The following is a 22,813-nucleotide window of genomic DNA, read 5'->3' as shown; positions in this document are numbered from 1 at the left end:
GGGTATATTCCCTGTGCTTGGTCAGGCCTGCTCATGGCCCTAGAGGCAAAGGAATGTGGACTCCAGAACCAGGTTGCCTGAGGCTGCAACTCTGCACCACTTTCTAATTGTGGCAAGTGCTTGGCAAAGTTCCCCACCCCACCCTGCTGTGAGATGGAGGTTGTAATCCTGCCTGCACAGGAGGTCATGGTTGTAAGGATTGCATGAGATAATAAATGTTCTTAGCACAGGGTCACGTAGTCACTGAGGGTGGTCATTCAGTCCTTGCTTGCTAGCTGGATCCAGAGCTGGGAGAAGTGTGGGGAGGGGGAAGGTGGCATGGGAATGCAGGAAGAGTTGCTATTTCTACTATCAGACAGGTTAATGGAGGTAGGAAGGAGGACCACATAAGTGCTGGCCACTGCTATTTCAGTGTCTCGTGCACACAGCCTCGGCTTCCTTTTTCCTGCTGATACTGCTAAAGTGTCTCAGACAGGAGGCCACCCTTACTCTCCAAACAAGAAATTGACAACCATGAGACTGGTCACTCTGTCCCCGCAGAGAAAAACCAGGCCACACAGTGGAGTTGCCTTGGCAGCTGACCCCACAGCCTCCTTTGCCTTCCCCCAAACTGCCAAGGGTAACTGATCCCTTGTGCCAAGACCCTCTGCAGTTGTATAGCCCCATAGATACCCCCTCAGGTCAGACAAGGTTATCTCCTGCCTATAGCCCAGCTCTGGAAAGACAGTTGTGCATTGTCCCCTCCACAGCCCACTCCTCAACTGGACGCTGCTAGCACCAAGCCAAGGAGGAATTTAGAAACTCTGATGACAAAATGACAAAGTCCTCTCCTCTCCTAATTCCTGCCATTAAAGGTTCAATAAAGCTTATCTGACCTGTCCTCTGCCTCCTAAGTAGAACTGCAGGGAGATTATCTCCAACTTAACATTGGTCAATCTTGTTCTCCAGAGACAGGAATTTTTCATTGTCCTTGAGCTAGGTATTCAAGTACTTTTTCACCTTCATAAGCAGAAAAATCTAAAACCCAAACTTATTTCTCCTTATTTCTTTTGGCAGAAATGGAAGATAGCTCCTTACCTAACCCCTTGTGCTACTCACTTCTTCCCAAATGTGAAGGCCATGTGGAGCCCATGACCCCTCTCCCGACAGGGGTGTACGTGCAGACATAGCCACACACTCACATTTTCTCACCAGATGCTACCAGCTGCTTTGAGTCTGTGCAAAGAAGTTCTGTTTTCTGGTTTGTTGAATACTTTTTTTTTCTTCTGTTTTTGGAATCCACTTCTATAGGCCCTCTAATCATCTCTTAAGGTATTCAGTGAAAAAGGAACCAACTGTCCAGAAGGCTTGATGGATGCTACTTTCCTTAAATGCTATTATCTTTTATTCCTCTTTGCAGGTGCCAGGCAAGCCAGCTGTGTAAAAATAGGCCCAGTGTTCTTTGGCAGTAGAGCCAAGAGTGGCCCAGTCTAGTCAGGTTTTTGAGAGAATCAGTAGAAAGTTTGGGATGGTCTGAATGTACTGAAATTAAAAGTTCTGCTTTCTGCTGTGTCATTTTGGTATACTGATGACAGGCCTAACCCACTGTAGGATGAGAATTTTTAAGGCCACCCTCTGTGAAGAGGTATATCATGGAGGGAGCAGGAAGACTGGGTGGGGAGCCTTGCAGGGAGACCCCATGGGCCCCTGGCTGGAGTTGGCCGTGGGAGGGAAGAGATGAGGTCAAGTCTGGTTCTGTGTTGGGGCCAAAATAGATCAAATGAGAAATGGCGGTGGGACAGCCAGTTGGAGGTGGAGAGAACCTGCTGTAACTGGCTTGCCTGCTAGGAGCCTGGCAGGTTGGGGGTGGGGGGTGGGGAGGGAGAAGGAACTGCAGAGCTGGATCTGCTTATGCAACTGCAGCTGCCACTTTGAGTTATTCTATTATGTAGGTCAAAGCTGATTATTCACTGCTGAGTCAGCAGAATATCCCTTGCCACCAGGCAGTAAGAAAAAAAAGAATGTATTTTACATTCTAATTAAATGAAAAGCCTTTCTCCCTTCTCTAGAGTGGGAGGAAGGACTTAAGAAAGAAAGGGAACAGGAGGTGTTGAAACTTGGCTTTGATGCCTTCTGTGATTTCCTTGAGTGTTTCTCTCTTCTTTCTTTGTCTTTTTACTAATTTATAAATGACTATATTCTCTAGGTAAAAGATTCAAGTAGTTATATAAAGTTGGTCGACTGTGAAAACTTCCCCTTACTGTCACAGTCTTCCCCTGCCCAGTGGCCGTGCTAACAGTTGATAGGTATCTTTCTAATTCTAAATAAAATACATCTCTCCATGTATGTGTCTGGACATATAGACAAACATATTGACAGGTTATTTCTGCAGCTAGCTCTTTTATCATTTAGTTATATCTTTTGGCTATTGCCTGAGTTTCTAGTTGTAAACAAAGAGGTCCCATTGACACTGAAGGAGCTTCAGGTGTTCTGGGGTCCCCCATTTGTGCTTCTTGCTTCCTAACACTGGGTTTTCCTTTGGGATCTGTCTCCCTCTCCTTGGGACTGGGCCACTTTTCACTCAAGCAGCTCTTGGTCTCCTTCCTGGCTTTGGGAGCTAGGGTCATATCCAGAAGCTGAAGTAGAATTTTTTCTTCTCATTCAAGTACCCTTTCCCCCCTGAATGCCTGTCCTAAAAAAGCTCCTTCTCCTTTCTCACCCTGAGGGGACAAGAGTGTGCTGCATGCATTTCACAAGTAAAAAATGCTTCTTATCTTATTTTCTATCTTTCTACTGAGATTCCTAAGAGGCTAGTCTTTTAGGGCTTCAGATTTCTCCTCCTCCTGCTTCTGCTTTTCTCCTTTCCCTCCTTCTCCTCCTCCTTTTTTTTCTTCTTTTTCTCTTTCTCCTTCTTTTTCTTCTTCCTTGAGCAGCTTGGAAGAGAAAGAACTTTAGTATTTGTGTAACTTTTAACTCTGATTTGCTCTGCAATTCCACTGTGGAAAGCTTCCAGGTCCTTGATGCAGGATGCTATGATAGATAAACGTGTGTATTGTTTTGCAAGTCTCTTGCAAATTAATACCTTGACATCAGAGGGTTCTAGTCTTTCCTAATTTCTAAATCCCTTAGTCTTGGTTCATTTTCCTTTGAGGTTTCTTTCACATTCTCTAACCCCAAATTTATCTCCATTCACTAAACCTGTTGCCTCAGATGCCTGGACAGCATTGCTTTCTTGCCCTCCTTAATTCCCGGAGTTCTCTGGATGTCTCATAATCCTTATATGTATGAATCCAGACAAACAGACTGCCCAGATTTAATCCATGTATATCCAGGTTGTCTTCTTTCCCCATACATCGTCTAGCATACAGGCGTTCCTGGGTGGCTCAGTCTGACTTTGGCTCGGGTCATGGTCTCACGGTTCATGGGTTCGAGCCCTGTGTCAGGCTCTGTGTTGACTGCTCAGAGTCCAGAGCCTGCTTCAGATTCTGTGTCTTCCTCTCTCTCTGCCCCTCCCCCGCTCACGCTTTGTTTCTCTCTCTCTCTCTCAAAAGTGAATAAACGTTAAAAAAATTTTTATTAAAAAATAAATAAATAAGATCTAAATACAGTTGACCCTTGAACAATGGAGAGGTTAGGGATGCTGACTCCCTGAACAATTGAAAATCCACATATAACTTTGACTTCCCAAAAACTTAACTACACTTAGCCTACTATTGACTAGAAGCTTTACCAGTAACATAAACAGCCAATTAACACATATTGTGTATGTTGTATGGATTATATATACTGTATTCTTACAATAAGGTAAGCTAAAAACATTAAGAAAATCATAAGGAAGAGAAAATACATTTACAGTGCTGCGCTGTAACAAATCCACATTTTAGCGGGCCTGTGACGCTCCAACTCATATCGTTCAAGGGTCACCTGCATATTGAAAATCTCTTAATTTTTTACTCAGTTGTCAATTTGACTAAAATCTCGTTTTTCATTTTTATGATTCATACAGACTAAAATTATTGTGTAAGTGGCTTTTCAAAAAAGAAAGAAACTGCAAATCTATCAGTTAATCACCATATTGAGCTCCAACACTGAGGGGCGATGATAAGGCATTATTTATGGAGTCTGGGAAGAGGTTAAAGGCTAATGAAGACATTGGTGTACAAACAAATAATTACAATACAATGTGATGACAAAAGTGTGTGCAACACAAAGAAATGTCCTTCAAAGTTGCAAGAGGAATGCTAGGTAAGGCTCCCAGATTGAGCCAAATCTAAAAAGGTAAGTAGGTGGGCTCCAGATAGGCATGAAATAGAACAGCCAGGTAGAGGGATGGGCACAGGAAAGACTTTGTGTCAAGAGAGAAATGACATGTTGGAGAAAAGCAAGTACTTTTGTGTGGATGGAGCCCAGGAGAGTGATAGGAGATGAGGTTGAACAGGTGAGAAGGGGACAGATCTCAAAGGATCTTATATATCATACAGGAGAGAGCAGGCTTCATCCAAGGTATGGGGAACCACTGAAGGATATTGAGCAGATGAGTAACATGATTAGGCTCACATCTGAGTGAAGACTGTGACACTTGAAGCAAGAAGACGAGTTAGCAGGCTAAACATTTGTCCAGGCCAGCGAAATCCTGGCCTGAAATAAAAATGAAGTTACAAGGTGACAAAAACCAGAAAGATTTAGGAGTAGAATCAGCTGGACATGGTGATGGACTACTAAGAGGGAGCAATGTAGTTTATCTAGGACGAATCAAAATGAAATGTTTCAACTGTCTAGTGTTTGTGATGAGCATTCACAATGTGTTCTCTATTTCTGCCTTCCACCACCTCTGCAAAGCCCTGAGGAGCACTGAGCAGGTCTTTGGCTGGAAGCCTTCCTCAGGGTGGCTACCCCAGGTTGTTGCTCAAAAGTCTGCTGTAGAGCAATACAACCTAGAAAGGAGTTGGGACTCTTGGGAAGCATTATATAAACGAGAATCTCAACACTTTGTTCATTCAACAAAGATTTATCAAGTGCCCATGATGTGCTAGATACTGTTTGAGACACAGGAGATACAACAGTAAACCAAAAAACCTCATCCTCATTTGTGGTGGCAGCAGCAGGAAATTAAGACTTAATAAACATTTACTGAGTCCACATGTGTGTCTTCCAGGTACCACAGGGGATACAGAATCATTCAATTATTCTCGAATAACTGAGTGTCTGTTCTGCTTCAGGGACTGTGTTAGACATGAGGATACTTCGTTCCTGTACCAAGGAACCCACAGTCCAATGGATGATTCTGACAAAGACACAAGGAATTTCAGTTCTAACTCATAAATTCCCCAAGAGGACAACATCCAAGCAGAGCTAGATATAACAGAAATGGGAGTAGAGGCGCCTGGGTGGCTCAATCGGTTAAGCATCGACTTCAGCTCAGGTCATGATCTTGTGGTTCGTGAGTTCGAGCCCCACATTGGGCTCTGTGCTTACAGCTCAGAGCTTGGAGTCTGCTTCAGATTCTGTGTTTCCCTCTGTCTCTGCCCCTCCCCCACTCACGTTCTGTCTCTCTCTCAAAAATAAATAAACAAAAAAATTAAAAAAAAAAGAAATGGGAGTAGGGACTGTGGTTGAGGAAAATCTTGGAGAAAATTACATATAAGTTGAGGAAAGACCAGTTGGAGATAGGGCAACATTCAGCATGGAGAGAAAAGTGGAATGGGATGGGACAGGGAGAATGTTATAGCAGGAAGGATTAGCATGTGCCAAGTTCTAGGAACAGGAAAGAACATTCCCCCTTAGGGGAACTTCAGGTGATTCAGTATAGCCACAGCATAGACTAAGAGGTAGGAAATGTGGATAGAAGTGAAGACTCAGCCATGAAAGGCCTTCTGGGCCATGCCAGAGAGATTGGGCTTTACTCTAGGAGCAGTGGGACAGCATTAAAGGGTTTCAGAAAATTGATATGATCATATTTACATGTTAGAAAACTCATGGCTGCAAGAGTAAAGGATGAATTGGAGAGGGGAATAAGATCAGAGGCAAGGAGACCAGTTATAATGTGGTTACAGGAATCCAGGATAGGGATGACAGTGATATGAATTAGGGATGGAGCTGTGGGGGTATACAGAAATAGATATATTTGGCATTTACAAGGTAGAATTTATAGGACCTGGTGATTATGATGATTGGGGAGTCAAGGATGGCACATTCTCATTGGAATGCAAGTGAAATAAATTGAGGATAACACTGGATTATATTTTAATGCCTTGTCATTGGTGTGGTTCATACTGTGTTGAGTTGGCCCATCTGTCTCTCCAATACTCACGATTCACTTCCCTTCCCATTCACCCTTCCCATTCACTCTCCAATACTCATGATCTGTTGCTGGGACTTGAGGAAGGCATTCCATATGCTTTTGGAATTCATGCCTATAATGGCAGAGTAAACACCTGCTCTTCAGTGCCATTTCACCTCCTCCCTGCCCTATAAGACCTCTGGAGTATCTTTTGTGCCTATTACCCTCATCTTAACATTTCTTAAGAGCGATCCAATCTTGAGCTCTAATAAGAACAACTACCAATAAGTGCTCTATAGTTTATATATCATAGTAAGCAATTATAAATATCACAGCAAATTCTAGAGTTTGGATCTAGAGATCCATTGGTTGTTGGACACTTCTGTCCATTAGTCTAAATCTAGTTCTGTTCTCAGATCAGTTTCTTTGTCTTCTTTTTAGTTTCAATATGCTTCAATTCCTGGTCCCAATCACCTCTTCTTTCCTGGATTCCCATAGTGTCTCTTCTAGTCTCCAGCTTTCACTCTTAGACTGGAGTTTGCTGTTCAAAGGGTCCAAACAACCAAAGTCCTGGAAATTGGTGAATGAGGAACTTGTTCCTGGGAATGTGTCCAGCCCTACTTGAGAGAGTAATAAATGGGATTGAGGCTTCCTAAAACAGGGAGTTTTCTAGTAGTTCAGCTTCCACTAGGATGGAAACAGCTTGCTAACTTTCTCAAACTAGCCTTGCAGATTAAATTCTCCTCTGGCCTTTTGTTGCTGACTTTGTTTTACCAAGAGGAGCCAGAGCCTGTGGTTTATGAAGTTCACATTTATTTCACATACCCAAGAATATAAAACTAGAAGACGACTGGGAGTGGGGCCTAATGTTACAGGGAGTTTTGGGGTAAAGATGAGAGGGAAGATTTGTTTTTGAGGGTTTAGCAAGTATAAGTACTACCTGCCATTGGAATAGGGTTATAACTGAACCAATCCTGGGAATTTTGCAGCCTGGGTCCATGCTTATAAGCTTCAGTGACACCAACAGAGCCCACAAGTGTTCTAGTCCAAGAACCAACCAGACCTCCCAAGACTCACACCCTTTCCTCCAAGGCTGAGGGTGATGAAAAGTGAGGCTAGCCCTCTTGAGCTCTGTGCAGACCCCACAGAACCTGCCCCATTCCCTTTCCCATTTTGTCTGGGAGGCATCTGCCCTGAGAATTGGGGGGATGAGATAACAGGAATTTTTGAGGCCAGTGCTGAGACAATAATGAGTAGGATTAAAATGTAACTCTCAGAGGTGGCATGGTGCACTAGGTCTGTCTCCCCTGCTTTCCAGCTGCTTTCCATTTTTCTCTCCCCCCACCCCACCCCATCCCTACCCTAGCTCAGAAGCCATGTTTAGTTCATGCTGAAGAGAGAACTACTCAGCTCTTGGAAAATGCTGAGCTGGGAGTTTGGGCTTCTTGGCTAAACTAAGTACCAGATGGTGATTCAGCAGAAACTCCAGGTCTAGCAACTGGCACGGAGGGGTCAGGATAAGAAGGAAGGGGAAGAGAGAGCCAGGGAAGGGGGTAGGGCAGCATGGGTGGGAGCTTAGCTGGAAGAATGCTTCCAGATGTAAAGGGCTGGAGAAGAACAAAATGTTACTGTAGCATGGTGCAAGATCTGTTTCACAGCCCCATTGTGGACCTTACAGAAGCTGGGATCAAAGCTTAGTTTATAGGAAAGGGCCGCTTTGATTGATTTTGGTGTTATTGCTGTTGCTTTGTTTTGATGTTTTTGTCTTTCATCAGTCAAGTTATTTATACTTACCATAATACCAGCCTTTGTTTTAGATAGGCAACAACTTGAGACTTTATAATACAACTCCTCACCCCGTGTGAAAAATGTCTCACCCGGTGAACAGGGAAGGATTCTAGGAAGCTGGCTGTGTCTTTCCACTCACACCCCTTTCCCCCCAGTTCTCTCTGAGGACTCATAGAAGGAAAGATAGCTCAGTCTGGCCCGTGTGGGCAAACCTGGAACCTTAACAGAGCCTTGGGTTGTGTTTGTTAGAACTCAAACAGGGCTCTCTGTTTTCTTTGCGTATCAGTGTCTTTTGGCAGCCGGCACTGGTAACCTCCTAGTTCTGGAAATGGCTGAGGTTAGGCAAGCCAAGCCCAAGCAGCCTCTCCACAATTAGAAACACGTGCCCAGATCCTTCCAAGAGCAGGACGGGAGACGTAGCCAAGGAGCCCTGTCCAGCCTATCACAGAGCTCAGTGTCACCACACTCCCTCCTGCGGGCTGAGTGCTCACAGGCATGCTGCTCCAGCCTGGGCACCGGGGGGGCTGGTCTAAGGGGCGTCACCTTGCCCCTTTTGCTCCAGGTCTGGAGGGAGGGAGTTAGGGGGAGCTGGCAGAGCATGGCGGAAGGCGGAAGAAGAAGTGTGTGCCCCAGCAAAAGGTGAGACTAAGAAACCAATGCCTATGACCCAGGTGAAATTTATGGCTGCTTCAGAGGTCTGGGAGCTCCATCCCGGAAAGGTGCTTATTTTGAAGCTCTGGAGAGGAACAGGGTGTTCTGATTTCTACAAAGTGGCGTCACAGCTTCCCCTTTCAGCAGCTGTTTGCTTAGTGCATTATATCTTTTTTCTGTCCTGGCCTTCTCTGTGCTGCATCTCTCAGGCTCTTTCTCCCTTACTCATATCGATGTGTACTGTCCCTCCTCTTCCTTCCTCCCCACTGTTGTTTCTCAGGCTCTCTCTTTCCCTCTCTTCTTCATCACCTGTCTTTATGGACTTTGGCAAGTCTGGGCATTTCCCCCCACTTTCTACTGCCTGTTTTCTCTTATCTGAAAAGACAGAGAGGCCTAGTTCTGGAAGTGCTAAACAAAAACAAGTTGTTCCAAGCTGCCTCCAGCTCATTCCTGAGAAAGGTATGAGACAGCAAGACCAAGAAATCCTAAAGAAGTTCCCAGAGTTCAAGAGAACAAGTGATGGTGACATTGACAAGGGGCCAGAGAAGGGGATACAAAGGCAGAGAACCAAGACTGCCAGTGGGAAATAATTTTCTAAAGCTCTAGGAGCAACGGAGGCGACTCTTTTGGTTTCTGAGGGGTAGCCATCTTAGTCTTCCCCTTTGCCACATTGGCATCTCATTTCCTGCTAGCCTGAAAGCAGACTAGCTAGTATCTTCAGGTGACTGACTCAGAGTGGCACTTCAGCAATGATCTTGAGTACCACTGACAGGAGCAGGAGAAAGAGAATGTAGGAATGGGCAAAAGGAATGTAGGGCAATGTGTATATGATAAAATAAAGGCTGATGTAGTGGGAGAATAAGCAACTGAGAAACTGGGGGCCAGGAGGACATTAGTTGGGGTCTTACTCCACTCTGTATAAAATGATGTTCTGAGTCTCTCAGGTCAGTTCCTGGCTCTGATTGCCCATAAGGCTAGAAATGTGCCTCTGGATAGTAGGGCAAAAGCCTCAAACATTTCCCCCTAGTTTGGGGGCTTTCTACAAGGAGAGCCCCAACTAGTTCATTCTTCTGAGCACAGTTCTTTTTCTTTTTTTTTTTTTTTAGAGAGAAAGTGTGAGTGGAGAAGAGGGACAAAGGGAGAGAAAGAGAGAATCTTAAGCAGGCTCCATGCTCAGTGTGGAGCCAGACACGAGGCTTGATCCCATGACCCTGGGATCATGACCTGAGCCAAAATCAAGAGTTGGAAGCTCAACCAACTGAGCTACCCACACGGTCCCTGATCACTGTTACAGGGGCACCTGGGTGGCTCAGTTGGTTAAGCGTCAGACTCTAGCTCAGGTCAAGATCTCACAGTTCGTGGGTTCAAGCCCCACATCGTGCTCTCTGCTCTCAGCACAGAGCCTGCTTTGGATCCTCTGTACCCCTCTCCCCCACCGCTCCTACCCCACTGTCTCTCTCTCTCTCTCTCTCTCTCTCTCTCTCTCTCTCAAAAATAAATAAATGTAAAAAATTTTTTGTGGGGGAGGACACCTGAGTGGCTCAGTCAGTTAAGCATCCGACTTTGGCTCAGGTCATGATCTCACAGTTCATGAGTTCAAGCCCTGCATCGGGCTCTGTGCTGACAGCTCAGAGCCTGGAGCCTGCTTCAGATTCTGTGTCTCCCTCTCACTCTTCTCCTCCCCTGCTCACACTCTGTCTCTCTCTCTCTCTCTCAAAAATAAATAAATAAACATTTAGAAAAAATTTTTTTAACCAGCCCCCTATCCAAATGGCCCCATCTGGGCTTTCACCTCATCACACCCTAACGACATGGTACATGGAGCAGAGCTGGCTTAGCAAAAGGAATGAGATTGGGGTTCGATGTGGGAAGGTCTTCACTTGGCCTCTGATGAAGACATAAAATGACCCTTTGCCAGCCCAGCTCAGCAAGAGGCCAGAGTCCTGTGTCCAGAAGCAAGGGAGTACCTGAAGACAAAACCTGGCCTGCGCTGGTTGCAGACACTTAAAACCAGCCCCACCATTCCCTAACCCATTTTCTAAATGGAGATTTTAGTTATTTTATGCTTGCAAGTCACTGATGTTCTGTTTAAAGATGGACTAGAGAGATTAATTTTAAATTGTCTCTTTTACCTATAATCTATAATATATCCATCTAAGGTAAAGGTTCCCAAAACATGTTGTTCATGTTCTTCCCTTCTAAAATTTGTTAATCCTTTAACCTCGCCTCCCTTCCTGGGGGGTTGGGTTGGGTTGACTCAACCTGGGAAAGTCCCAGAACGGGCTCTGCCAGGGCGCTTTCAGTGTTGTCCACTGCAAGATAGTGCACATTGTGGCCATTCTATCCTTTGACTTGAGGAAGGAACCCAGTCTCAGGACACTTGAGCCCATCTCTTAGCTTTTCATCTTGACTTCCTCTATGTCTGTGATTATAGCCTCTGGTCAGTAAAATTAGGAGACCAATAAAACCATGGGGGCAGAGAACAAAGGAACCATGTTTGTGAGCATCCCAGGGCTATACCCACCTTGTAAGAAGTTTAAGACTCTTGGGCTTCCATTTGTATGTATATCTGGGTTGTGTGTGTGGGCCTGAAGTTTCATGGAATATGGAGGAGACTGGATGAGAACCTGGGGTTGCATGAAGGAGGGATACTAGGAGTGTTTTTTTGCCCCAAATTTTTGTGAGAAGAAAATCACAGCTAGGGGTGCCTGGGTGGCTCAGTCAATTAGGTGTCTGACTTCGACTCAGGTCATGATCTCATGGTTCGTGAGTTCGAGCCCCATGTCGTGCTCTGTGCTGACAGCTCAGAGCCTAGACCCTGCTTCGGACTCTGTGTCTCCATCTCTCTCTGCCTCTCCCCAGCTTGCACTCTCTCTCTCAAAAATAAATACATTAAAAAACTAAAAAGAAAAGAAAATTACAGCTAGAGTTATTGGAGGGTGAGCCTGTTTACTACTGTGTAGAATTACAAAGGGAAGGAACAGGAGGCAGTAACACTTTAGCTATAGGATCCTGGGGGTGTGGAAGAGTTGGGATGCTGTCATTTGGTGTGGAAATTTGCCAGCTAGGTCAGCACATACATGACTTCACTTTCACTGACCACTTCTAGAGGGGCCCACCTCTTTCCTCCACAGGTCTTCTGCAAGGTCTGTGGACAGGCACTCCTTTGGGGTCTTGGATATGCTGTCTGGTTACTCTTTAAAAGGTTTGCGGGGCGCCTGGGTGGCTCAGTCGGTTAAGCGTCTGACTTCAACTCAGGTCACGATCTCGCAGTCTGTGAGTTCGAGTCCCGCGTCAGGCTCTGGGCTGATGGCTCAGAGCTTGGAGCCTGCTTCCGATTCTGTGTCTCCCTCTCTCTCTGTCCCTCCCCCGTTCATGCTCTGTCTCTCTCTGTCTCAAAAATAAATTAAAAACGTTAAAAAAAATTTAAAAAAATAAAAAATAAAAAAATAAAAGGTTTGCTCTTTCAAGGTGTGCCACCTGCCTTCTGGTCTTTCTGTATGGTACCTGGCCCTGTATTAGCTTCCTATTGCTGCTACAACAAATTATCACAAGCTTAGTGACTTAAAACTACACAGATTTGGTGTCTTATACTTCTAAAGGTCAGAAGTCCTAAACTCAAGGTGTCAGCAAAGCTTTGTTCTTTCTAGAGGCTCTGGGAACAGTTGTTTCCATGTGTTTTCCAGCTTCTGGAGACTCCCTAACATTTTTTGATTCATGGCCCCTTCTTCCATCTTCAAAGCCAGCAGCATGGCTTCTTCAGATCTTTCTTTCTCCCTCTCTGACTTCTGTTTCTGACATCATGTCTCTTTTCCTAACTCTGACCCTCCCTGCCTTCCTCTTATAAGAACTCTTGTGACTACATTGCACTCATTTAGATAATCCTCGATAATCTCCCCATCTGAAGTTTCTTAATTTACTCACATTTGCAAATTTTCTTTTGCCATATAAAGTAACATGCTAACAAGATTAGGATGTTGACATCTCTGGGATGGTCATTTCTCTGCCTACCACTGGCCCCATGAGTTCTGATGTCATCATCAGAGGAGGAAGTGAAGGAGAAGCTTCTGTGAGTCCCCAAGGGATCAGAGTCTGAGGATCAGGGCTGGGAGGGGACTCAGTCTTCTCTGCAGGAAACAGGAGCTTGCCAACCCTCTCTACAGTGGACATTGTCCAGGTCGGTGACAGGATCTGTATTGTCATCGACCCGAGGACTCTGCATCTCTCTTTCAGTCTTACAGTTTTCCCATGGACAGGAAGTACTGAGCCCACCTCTCCTATCTGGCAGTTGAGAGGCCCTGTGCTCTGAGCAGGGCATAAGATTGCTGGGGGGCACCTAGGTGGCTCAGTCAGTCAAACATCTGACTCTTGATTTTGGCTCAGGCCATAATCTCACAGTTCATGGGATTGAGCCCTGCATTGGGCTCCACTCTGATAGTGTAGAGTGTGCTTGGGATTCTCTCTCTACCTCTCTCTCTGCCCCTTCCCTGCTCACACACTCTCTCTCTCAAAATAAGTAAGTAAACTTAAAAGAAAAAAAAAGATTGCTGGGTTCTAAATTCCCTACTCCTGCCTGTCTTGTTTTTTGTACCCCTCCTGTTCCTTGACATTAAGGTGTCACCTTTTCCAACTTGGCAGATTAAGTAACCAACTCCTGACTTCAGCATCTTCTTGAAGTATCGTCTTCTTGATAGTCTTTTTTTTTTTTTAACCCAGCAATCAGAAAGGAAACAAAAGAGAGAGGAGAAAATGCCCAAGAAATACAGATAAGTCTAAGATTCCATGGAGGCCTCTAGAGAAGCAGCAACCACCTCACAGCCAGATTACAATGGACAAGAACAAGAGTCTTATGCCTTCTTATTTATTTTATCCAGCTGGGCCAAAATTATAAAATTCTTCTTTCTGTTAGGGTCTCTCCCTCCTATAGGAAGCATCTGATTCCCCTGGGCTGAATTAGCCCACTGGCTTCCATGAAGAGCTCTGCTGCCACCACATTGTGGCATGATCATTGTTGCATGATTATCTTTTAGCTCACCCAACATCCCCCCTTAGGCTGTCAACTCCCTGTGGGCAGGAACTTGTGTCTTACTTATAACTCCCCTAGGCACTCTACCAGAGTGCTTAGAATATGTAGGCCCTTTATAGATGATGTTTGGATGGATGGATGGATGGATGGATGGATGAATGGATAGATGGATGGAAGAAACTCCTCACATTTCAAGCTGTAGTTGGCCACTAGTCCCCATCTACATGTGGCTTCTCTGAGGTCACTGTCTCTCAAACATGCATAATGCAGGGTCTGGCTGAGAAGAGAGAAGGGACACAGTCATCAACAACAGAAAGGGGTTCTGGGTAGCAGACAGGCAGAGACAGAAGGCCTGAGCAGGTCAGGGACTTGGCAAGCACCCGACAGTGTTGCCTCCACTCACTGACCTTTCCTCTCTGGTTGGAGGCTCGGGTTTCAGCCTGCTGTGAGGAAAGGTGTCCTGTGGTAGCAGGAGACTCAAAGTGCCCTCTTTCACCTCAGTCACATGCTGTGATCACCCAACTTCAGGGTAAAGGGTCAGATATAGGGCCTGCAGCCATTGTTCTAAGGAGATTAGTGTCACAGGCAGCCTGTCTCTCCACCTCATTCTCAGGATTTCTCTTTTTATTTCTGAAAGATCCCTGTAAAGGTAAAAGGTTAAATATTAGTCAAGGGCTGGGTTCTTGTGAAATTGTGGAGATAAGCTCAGGTGGGACAGAAGACACCCACAGCAAGTTTATTTGACAAATTATCCCTTCCTTCAAACATCTCCCATCCCCAGCACTACTGTGGAGCTGACTGAAGGAATCTTTCTGGTTGCCTTAACAAAGTCCCCTCCTAAGGAGATGATTTTGTGTTTTTTATCCCAGCCTACCAGGAGGTGGCCACATCCCCCCCACCCCCCACCTGCTGGGGGAGAGGAGTTTCTGTGAGTTGACCTGCTCATCTCTTATTTCCCTCCAAGTACTTTGCTGTCTCCTCTCCACCATGCCCTCTCCTCCCCTTTGGTAGAGGATAATTTTCTTCTCTGTGATCACAATCTGGTTCCTTAATCTGTAATCCTTACCTATCCCTGAGCCTCATGGGTATTGTGTTCTAATCTTCTTTTCATGTATCAGTCTCTTTTATCCTTAAGTCATTGCTTGTGTCTGCCTGAATTCCTAGGGCCCCGGGGGCCCAGCCTTGTATTTAGCAAGCCTCAGGGCCCTGAGGAGAAGCAGATCACAGGCCCCGGTGCTTAGAGTGACTTGGGTTGGATTGTCACCAGGCATGTGATCCTGAAATCCTTTTTGAATTGAGTAAGATAAACCAAATGTGTGTTTATCAGGATGTCTCAGTCCATCTGGAACATTCGAGTATTTACAAGATGTTCTCCCTGTTCAAGCACTTAAAATCCTTCCTCTGACAACATGTTTTGGTTCTCCTTATATGACACCATCTTGGATAACAGCTCCTCCATGAGGAGTCAAGAGTTTCTACTCTTGAAGTCAAGTTTCCTGTTTCCCTTTTGGCTCTGTACAACCATCTGGGGATTGTGTCTTCTTTTGATGAGATTCCTGGGGAACAGGGGAGATTCTGTGCATTGTAGAATGTGTAGACTAAGATGAGATTACAGGTCTAATGATATGGGGCATTTTCTTTATCCAAGTATTAAATATTTGTTGAGCACCTGCTATTTGCAGGCACTAATGATGCCCTGGGATTAAAAGCTTGAAAAGTCACAGTCCCCGCCTTCCTGGCCTACATGAAGACAGAGAAAAAGGAACAAATCATTATAATACAAAGAACTAGATGCCAAAACTAAATATAAAGAAAGTGGTCTGGGGGTAGAGAGGAGGGGCAAACTTTGTTCCTTGTCTATAAAATGCAGCTAGTGTATCTTACCTTTCAGTCACATTGTCAGGAATAAGTAAAATAATAAAGACTCACGAACAGGTGACATTTGAGCTGGATCTTGAAAGATGAGAAGGAGCTTGCCAGGTAGAAGAGGTGCAGGGAGAAAGGTTACAGGCAGATAATAACATTTGAACCCCTTACTGAAACGCTCTCAGAATCAAGTAAGGTTGGAAAACTCTTGAAAAGTAAAAGGGCAGTTTAAGGATCAAGTATTGATATAACTTGATTAGCTGTTCAAGTGAAGTCAGAGGCCTGGCCAGAGCTTGAGAAGAGATCTGGTGTTTTTTGTTTTTGTTTTTTAATAATTTATTTAGTTAGTTAGCATATAGTGCAACAATGATTTCAGGAGTAGATTCCTTAATGCCCCTTAACCATTTAGCCCATCCCCCCCTCCCACAACCCCTCCAGCTACTCTCAATTTGTTCTCTGTATTTAAAAGTCTCTTATGTTTTGTCCCCCTCCCTGTTTTTATATTATTTTTACTTCCCTTTCCTTATGTTCATCTGTTTTGTATCTTAAATTCCTCATATGAGTGAAGTCATATGGTATTTGGCTTTCTCTGACTGACTAATTTCACTTAGCATAGTACCCTCTAGTTCCATTCATGTAGTTGCAAATGAGATCTGGTGCTTTTACATGTATGACTTTTACCTTTAGAGGACTAGGGGAAGAAATAAGAGGATTTTAACTTCCCTTTGTTCTCAAGCTCTTCCTAAGCATGTATGAGTCCTGTTCCTATGGCACAGGCTCCCCCAGGTTGCTTGGTGAGTGTGGTGGTAGGATTCAGCCTCTCAACTCTCTTCCAGCCCTTGGAGGCTCCAGGTTGTTGGGATCTCTGTGAGAGCCCTGTGACTCCTAGGAAATAAAACAGAGTTAAAAGCCCTCATGCCACCAAAGAAGAAATAGGGATAGTGGCAAATAAGCACATGAAAACATACTCAACATCATTACTCACTAGGGAAATGCAAATGGAAACCACAATGAGATACCACTGCATACCCACTAGAATAGCCCAACTTTTGGAGCTGACAATACCAAATGCTGAAAGGATGCAGAGCAACAGGAACTTGTCCTGTTGTCACTGGTGGGAATACCACCTGATATAGCCACAACTACCTGTTGTCACTGGTGGGAATACTAACTGATATAGCCACTCTGGAAAGCAGTGTGACTGTTTCTTATAAAGTTAAACATACATTCAGAGGGCGTCTGGGTCACGCAGTCAGTAGAGCATATGACTCTTGGTCTCAGGATTGTGAGCTTGAGCCCCACACTGGATGTAGAGATTACTTTTAAAAAAATTAAATCTTTGGAGTGCCTGGGTGGCTCAGTCAGTTAAGCGTCCCACTCTTGGTTTCTGCTCAGGTCATGATCTCACAGGTTCATGAGATTGAGCCCCGCATCTGGCTCTGCACTGTCATACAGAGCCTGCTTGGGATTCTGTCTATATATCTCCCTCTCTCTCTGCCCCTCCCCTGCTCATGCTATCTTTGTCTCTCTCAATTAAAAAAAATTTTTTTAAGTTTATTTAATAATAAAACCTTTAAAAAATAATAAAGTTAGGGGCATCTGGGTGGCTCAGTCAGTTAAGCATCCAACTCTTGACTTCAGTTCAGGTCATGATCTCATGGTTCGTGGGTTCGAGCATTATGTCGGACTCCACGCTGACAGTGCAGAGCCTGCTTGGGATTCTTTCTCTCCTCTCCCTTGCCCCCCTCTCAAAATAAATAAATAAACTTTAAAAATAATAATAATTTACCTTATGACTCAAAATCTCACTCCTGGGTATTTACTCAAGAGCAATGAAAACCCTTCTCAAAGATATCTACAATCCACTTAAAGACTTCTGTGCAAGTGTTTATAGCAGCTTTATTCATCATAGCCCCAAACTGGGAGCAACCCAGATGTCCATCAGCCAGTGAATAGAAAACTGATACATAAAATAGACTACTACTTGACAATAAAAGGCCCAGACTATTGACATACACAGCCATACATGAATGGATCTCAAAAGCATCACATAAAGTGAAAGAAGCCAGACACAAAAGGCTACATATTATATGATTCTGTTCATGTGACATGCTAGAAAAGGCAAAACTTTAGTGACAGAAGCCAAATTAATGGTTACCAGAGGTAGGGGAAGGGGACTGACCTCAAAGGAGCACAGTGTACAAGAGAGAGCACTTTTTAGGGTGTTGGAAATGTTCCATATAAAGAGTGAGGAAGTGGGGCACCTGGGTGACTCAGTCAGTTAAGCGTCCAACTTCAGCTCAGGTCATGATCTCGCAGTTTGGGGTTTGAGCCCCACATCAGGCGCTGTGCTGACTGTTCTGAGCCTGGAGTCTGTTTCAGATTTTGTGCCTCCCTCTCTCTGCCCCTACCCCACTCATGCTCCATCTCTCTCTCGTAAGTAAATACACATCAAAGAATGTGGAAGTGATTAAGTAATGAAACATGTTTGTTGAATCTCATCAAACTGTACACTTAGAAAAATGAATTCCACTCTATGTAAATTATACCTCAGGTAACAAAAGATTCCCCTAACCTCTATTGCCCCAAATTCAGGCTGAGGAAGATGACATTCAGGATCTACCAGCTGCTCAGGGCTCCTCCTGAGCATAGTGACCTGAAAACAAAGCCCACACTTGCACCCTGGTCAGATGCTGATTTTCCCCAAAGCCAGTGCCCACACTTACATGCCTGCTTCTGGCTTTCAGCCCTGAGCAGGGCATGCTCTGACCAAGCTCTAATTTGTGGCACATAATCCCCATTTGTAACCCATTAACCTAGCCAAGGTTTCTGGACACTGGGCTGAGCTTTAGGGAAATTTGGCTTGCCCGTTACAATCCCATCATCAGGAGCAAGGAGCATTTCTGTTTCTGTGCAGAGGGCCTCATTATAGCCCTGAGGGTATGTTTGGGGATCTGTCATTTCAGTGCTCCTCACATGGGTCAACTGTTCCAGTGTTCGCTGGGCCACCCGGGTTCAAGACATTTTCACAGCTGGGAAGCTCCTGGCCCTGGCCCTGATCATCATCATGGGAGTTGTACAGATCTGCAAAGGTGAGTATCACCTGAACATCAGGGCCCTACCCAACTCTCCACCCCTTGCATGTACATACCCCTTCACACTGTCTTTGAACATGTGCACACCCTGAGATTTCCCAGTTCTGGCCTTGAATGATTTTTCTTCTTCACTTGCTTGACAAAGGGAAAAAGAAACCATTTTTCCTGGGGTGGTTGGAAGTTGAGCATGCCCCACCTGGGTTGCAGAATTTAGTTCTCCCATGCTGACCTCATGGCTCTAGCATAGCTAGGTAAAGACCCCAGATCTCTGGACTCCTGTTGCCCTCTTGCCCCAGCCCCAGGAAAGCTCCCTGCATCTTATATTGTATGTTGTCCATATCTTAAAATGAGGAATGGAGAAGATTTTTACACATTTCAAAATTACTCATAATCTCTACAAGAGAGAGCTCGACATTCCTGGGGCCCCTGCCAACATTCCCCACTGGATTTGGTCCTTTCCAAGCCCGAGTCTGTATTTGGCTTCCATGGGAACCATGGCACCACTAGGCTCTGCCCAGTGTCACTGCCTCCTGGAGAAAGTCAGATGACAAACAGAGAGACCTCCCATCTGCCTACAAGCTCTAAAGGCCTTGTGGGGTGCCTGGATATTTACTCCAGGAAACTAATTAAAGTTTGCTGTTATTTCAACCAGTTACGTTAAGTTCTTTAGCAGGTTATATTGTTTAAAGAAATTGTTGTATGTACTTACCTGGCAGGGGAGATACCATGATCATGAAGGTGGTATTCCCAGGGCGAGTCTTATCCATTGTACTCCGGATGTGTTGACCCCTGCGATTTCTCCAAATGTGAGAAACGTGATTACATAATTTGTGGTAGTGGGAACTATGCTCACGCTTTCCCCTAAAAGAAAGAAAGAAAGAAATCACTGTGCTATCTTTTCAGAGATAGTAAGTTCCTCCTATTCTGGTCCCAGTGCTTTCTCCTGATCACTGTAATCTTATTTCCTGTCCAAATGCTGGATTACAGATGAATAAGTAAAATATGGGCAGTTAATCCATGTCTCATTACAGTGTCTTCAGCAACCTTTCTGGAGGGCCCACTGTGTACAGGACCCTGTGCTAAGGGTTGGGAAGGCAGTAGAAAATCTCTTTGCTGAAGGACCTTGTCCTCAGGGAATCTATACCATGAAGAGGGAGACCAGACACACACCTTAGAAAGAGATAGGAGGATATTGACAAAGAAAGAGCAAGCATGAACTAATAATGGCATTATAGGAGTTTATGTGTGAGTATTTGTTGTTCTTCATGTTTTGTGAAAACTGTGTGGCAGGAGAGCCTCACAGCTCACTAGGTACACAGCACCTAGACCTTATTAAAGTTACGCACTTAGAAAGCAAACCTTCATATGCTAAAACGGCAACTTCTGGATGCTGGGTGCTCAGCAGCAAGCATTGTACTCTAATCTCTAATAATCCCCCTGGATTATCTTTTTGGTTTAAGTCAAGCCTGAGGCTGGTGAGCAGTAGCTACACACCCACATTGTATGTTCTGTGAATGCTAGCTCTCTTGAATTTGGATACTGGTCATTTTTTATAGAGTGTAAATCAAGTTTTATATTCTACAATACAAACAGGTACCTATCTGTTTCTAAATAAAACTGTTTACATTCGTATAAAAAAGTAGATATAGGTATATCTTAGATACAAAGGAAGGTGGTCAGGAGACTGCCAATGACCCTAATCCTGTATCTCCAAATCTCAACAAGCCAGCCCCCCACCTCCCCACCTGCCCCAGATTTACCCTGCCCTAACCAGTGACCACCCCTGGCCTTTCTTTCCAAGTAAATTTGCCTTTTAAAAGAACATTGAGCACTGTTCTTTGAACCTGAATCCCCATTTGGACTCCTGGTTAACAGGTTCTGGGGAAGTCCTAGATCTCTATTTCCCTGCTCCTTTTGGTCCCACTTCTCCGATGTGTGGGGTTCACTGGAGACAAGACAAAGAGCTGGACCATCACTGCAGGGAGGGGCCAAGACGGGACTAGGCAGGCTAAGGGCCGCCAGGCCTCTGGCTTATCTCTCTGAGCAGCCTCCTGCCCCTTGCGTCTACAGGAGAGTATTTCTGGCTGGAGCCAAAGAACGCATTTGAGAATTTCCAAGAACCCAACATCGGCCTCATCGCACTGGCTTTCCTTCAGGGCTCCTTTGCCTACGGAGGCTGGAACTTTCTTAATTACGTGACTGAGGAACTTGTTGATCCCTACAAGTGAGTTGAAATAGCCCAGCTCTTCCCAAATCCCTCAAAAGGCCATGGCACCTGCTACTAGGAAAAGGGAGCCAGGTGTCCCCTGGCCACTTCTCCACCTCCAGCCCCATCTGACCATGACCTGGTCTATTCTAAAGAAAGAGTTATTTCCCAGGAACTTTAACCATTTGCCATACACCCTGCCAGGAGGAGAAAAATGATGCCATGACAGTCCCAGAGCAGATTAAAAAGTTGAAACAGGGCTGAGGAAACACCACTGCCTTAGAGGATGAAATGTGCCCTGAGAGGCCTCCAGACATCTTATTTACCTGTCTTGGGACAGGAGGGTCTTTGTGTCTTGAGGCAGGAGAGAGAGGTACATCATGGAGATTCCAGTCAGGAAGGGACCAACAGTATGGAGCATATTCCCAGCCTACGCTGTTTCATTTCCTTTAAATTGTCCTGCCCATATTGAGACAAATCCACCCCCCACCCCCCCAGGGAGAGGGAGCATCACAGAAAAGTGTAAAGTCAGCTGCCCTGCAAAGTCAGCTGTGTGCAGAAAGACAAAAGGCACTCCCCAGATCCCATCACAAGGCAGGTGGTCCCAGGTGCCAGGCCTTCCCCCTCTCACCTCCTCTCCCTCTACAGGAACCTTCCCAGAGCCATCTTCATCTCCATCCCACTGGTCACATTTGTGTATGTCTTTGCCAATGTCGCTTATGTCACTGCAATGTCCCCTCAGGAGCTGCTGGCATCAAACGCAGTCGCTGTGGTAAGAAATCAAACTCACAGTCCTTCAAACCAGGAATGTTGACATAGACTTGCCTGATTAGCCCCACTCACTTTTCCCTGATCCATGGATTTGTGGAATTGGAAGTCAACCCAAGTACTCAGGGCAGAAACCACATCTTCAAGTGCCAAGGAGCAAACTGACAGCCGTGTTGTACCTACAACAGCAAAAACGGCAGAGCTGTCTAGTTGCCACAAACACTGTATGGCCTGCAAAGCCAAATTACTTACTATCTGACCCTTTACAGAAAAAGTTTGCTAACTCCTGATCTGGGGCACTTTAAACTCTAAATGTGATGATTATATAAAGGAGGCGAGCTCCTCCTCAGAAAGATATAATCTAGCAGAAGACAACACCATTTCTCTCTGCCTTCATTTCTTCCTCGGGAAATCATGCAGCCTGATTCCTTCCCTCATCAGGGAAAAGTGTGTGCCAGTAAATAGTCAGAAAGTAGGAATGGTTTGTGCTTTTTGGGGAAAGAGATCATGTAGATCCAAGGCACTGGGGTCTTTGATATCCAGGAAAGACCTGGGAGCCATGCCGTTCCCTCACCTGGCTTCACCTGGGCCTGGATGCCACCCTGCCAAGCTGTCATCACATGGCTTATCTCAGAGAACTGTAAAGAAAGAGGTCCTTCAGTGGTAGCCTGTTTCCATGACCACCAACCAGCCTAACCCAGCGGGACATCTACTCTAAACAACCCCTCCCCCATAACGTACTAGAAATTGAATGTGTACTTGGCTCCGAAAACATAGAAAAGGCTAGTCCCCTGACATTTTGTATTCCTTCAATATATGAAGACTAGTCTATAGCTTCACTGTCTTTTCTTTCTCAGCCTATGTAGTGGCTTGTTATCATTTTTCCCTTCTTAGCATATTATTTCTATAAATTTAGAAATTCTCATTCTATGAATTAGGATCCATTTCTGTTTTACAGATGGGAAAACTGAGGCTCAAAAATTAAGGACCTTGTTCAAGGTCTCAGAGCTCCAAACTGTTGGGCCTGCCTGTCTCACTCGTGTATAATGCACATGAGGCCCAGACTCACACAGCTGGCTTCTAGTCCTGGCCCTCCACTTTCTGGGTTTGTGATCTCAGTTTGTGCCTTAGTTTTCTCATCCATAAGACAAGGA

The 22,813-nt window shown here is 45.1% G+C and overlaps 1 protein-coding gene and 1 non-coding gene across 4 annotated transcripts in view; both read left to right on the top strand.

The window, feature by feature from the left end:
* SLC7A8 (solute carrier family 7 member 8) overlaps positions 1–22,813 on the top strand; it is a 52,203-nt gene that overhangs the window by 19,578 nt on the left and 9,812 nt on the right. Inside the window, exons 1-4 of one of the 3 annotated variants that reach the window (XM_047864290.1) lie at positions 8,630–8,686; positions 18,557–18,682; positions 20,756–20,909; positions 21,540–21,663. In XM_047864290.1, the coding sequence (XP_047720246.1) occupies positions 18,658–18,682; positions 20,756–20,909; positions 21,540–21,663 (303 nt within the window). In that variant the 5' untranslated portion in view covers positions 8,630–8,686; positions 18,557–18,657. Of the gene's footprint in view, positions 1–8,629; positions 8,687–18,556; positions 18,683–20,755; positions 20,910–21,539; positions 21,664–22,813 lie in introns of those variants that run through there. The other 2 variants (XM_047864289.1, XM_047864291.1) reach the window with 2 other exon arrangements.
* On the top strand, positions 19,387–19,547 carry LOC125169263 (U1 spliceosomal RNA). The gene has a single exon (XR_007153578.1). It is a non-coding gene; the product is annotated as a U1 spliceosomal RNA (small nuclear RNA).

The sequence above is a fragment of the Prionailurus viverrinus genome, chromosome B3 (genome assembly GCF_022837055.1).
Source record: "Prionailurus viverrinus isolate Anna chromosome B3, UM_Priviv_1.0, whole genome shotgun sequence".
In the NCBI taxonomy this organism is placed as follows: domain Eukaryota; kingdom Metazoa; phylum Chordata; class Mammalia; order Carnivora; family Felidae; genus Prionailurus; species Prionailurus viverrinus.
Note: the sequence above shows the minus strand (reverse complement) of the source record. Positions and strands in the feature narration are given on the sequence as shown.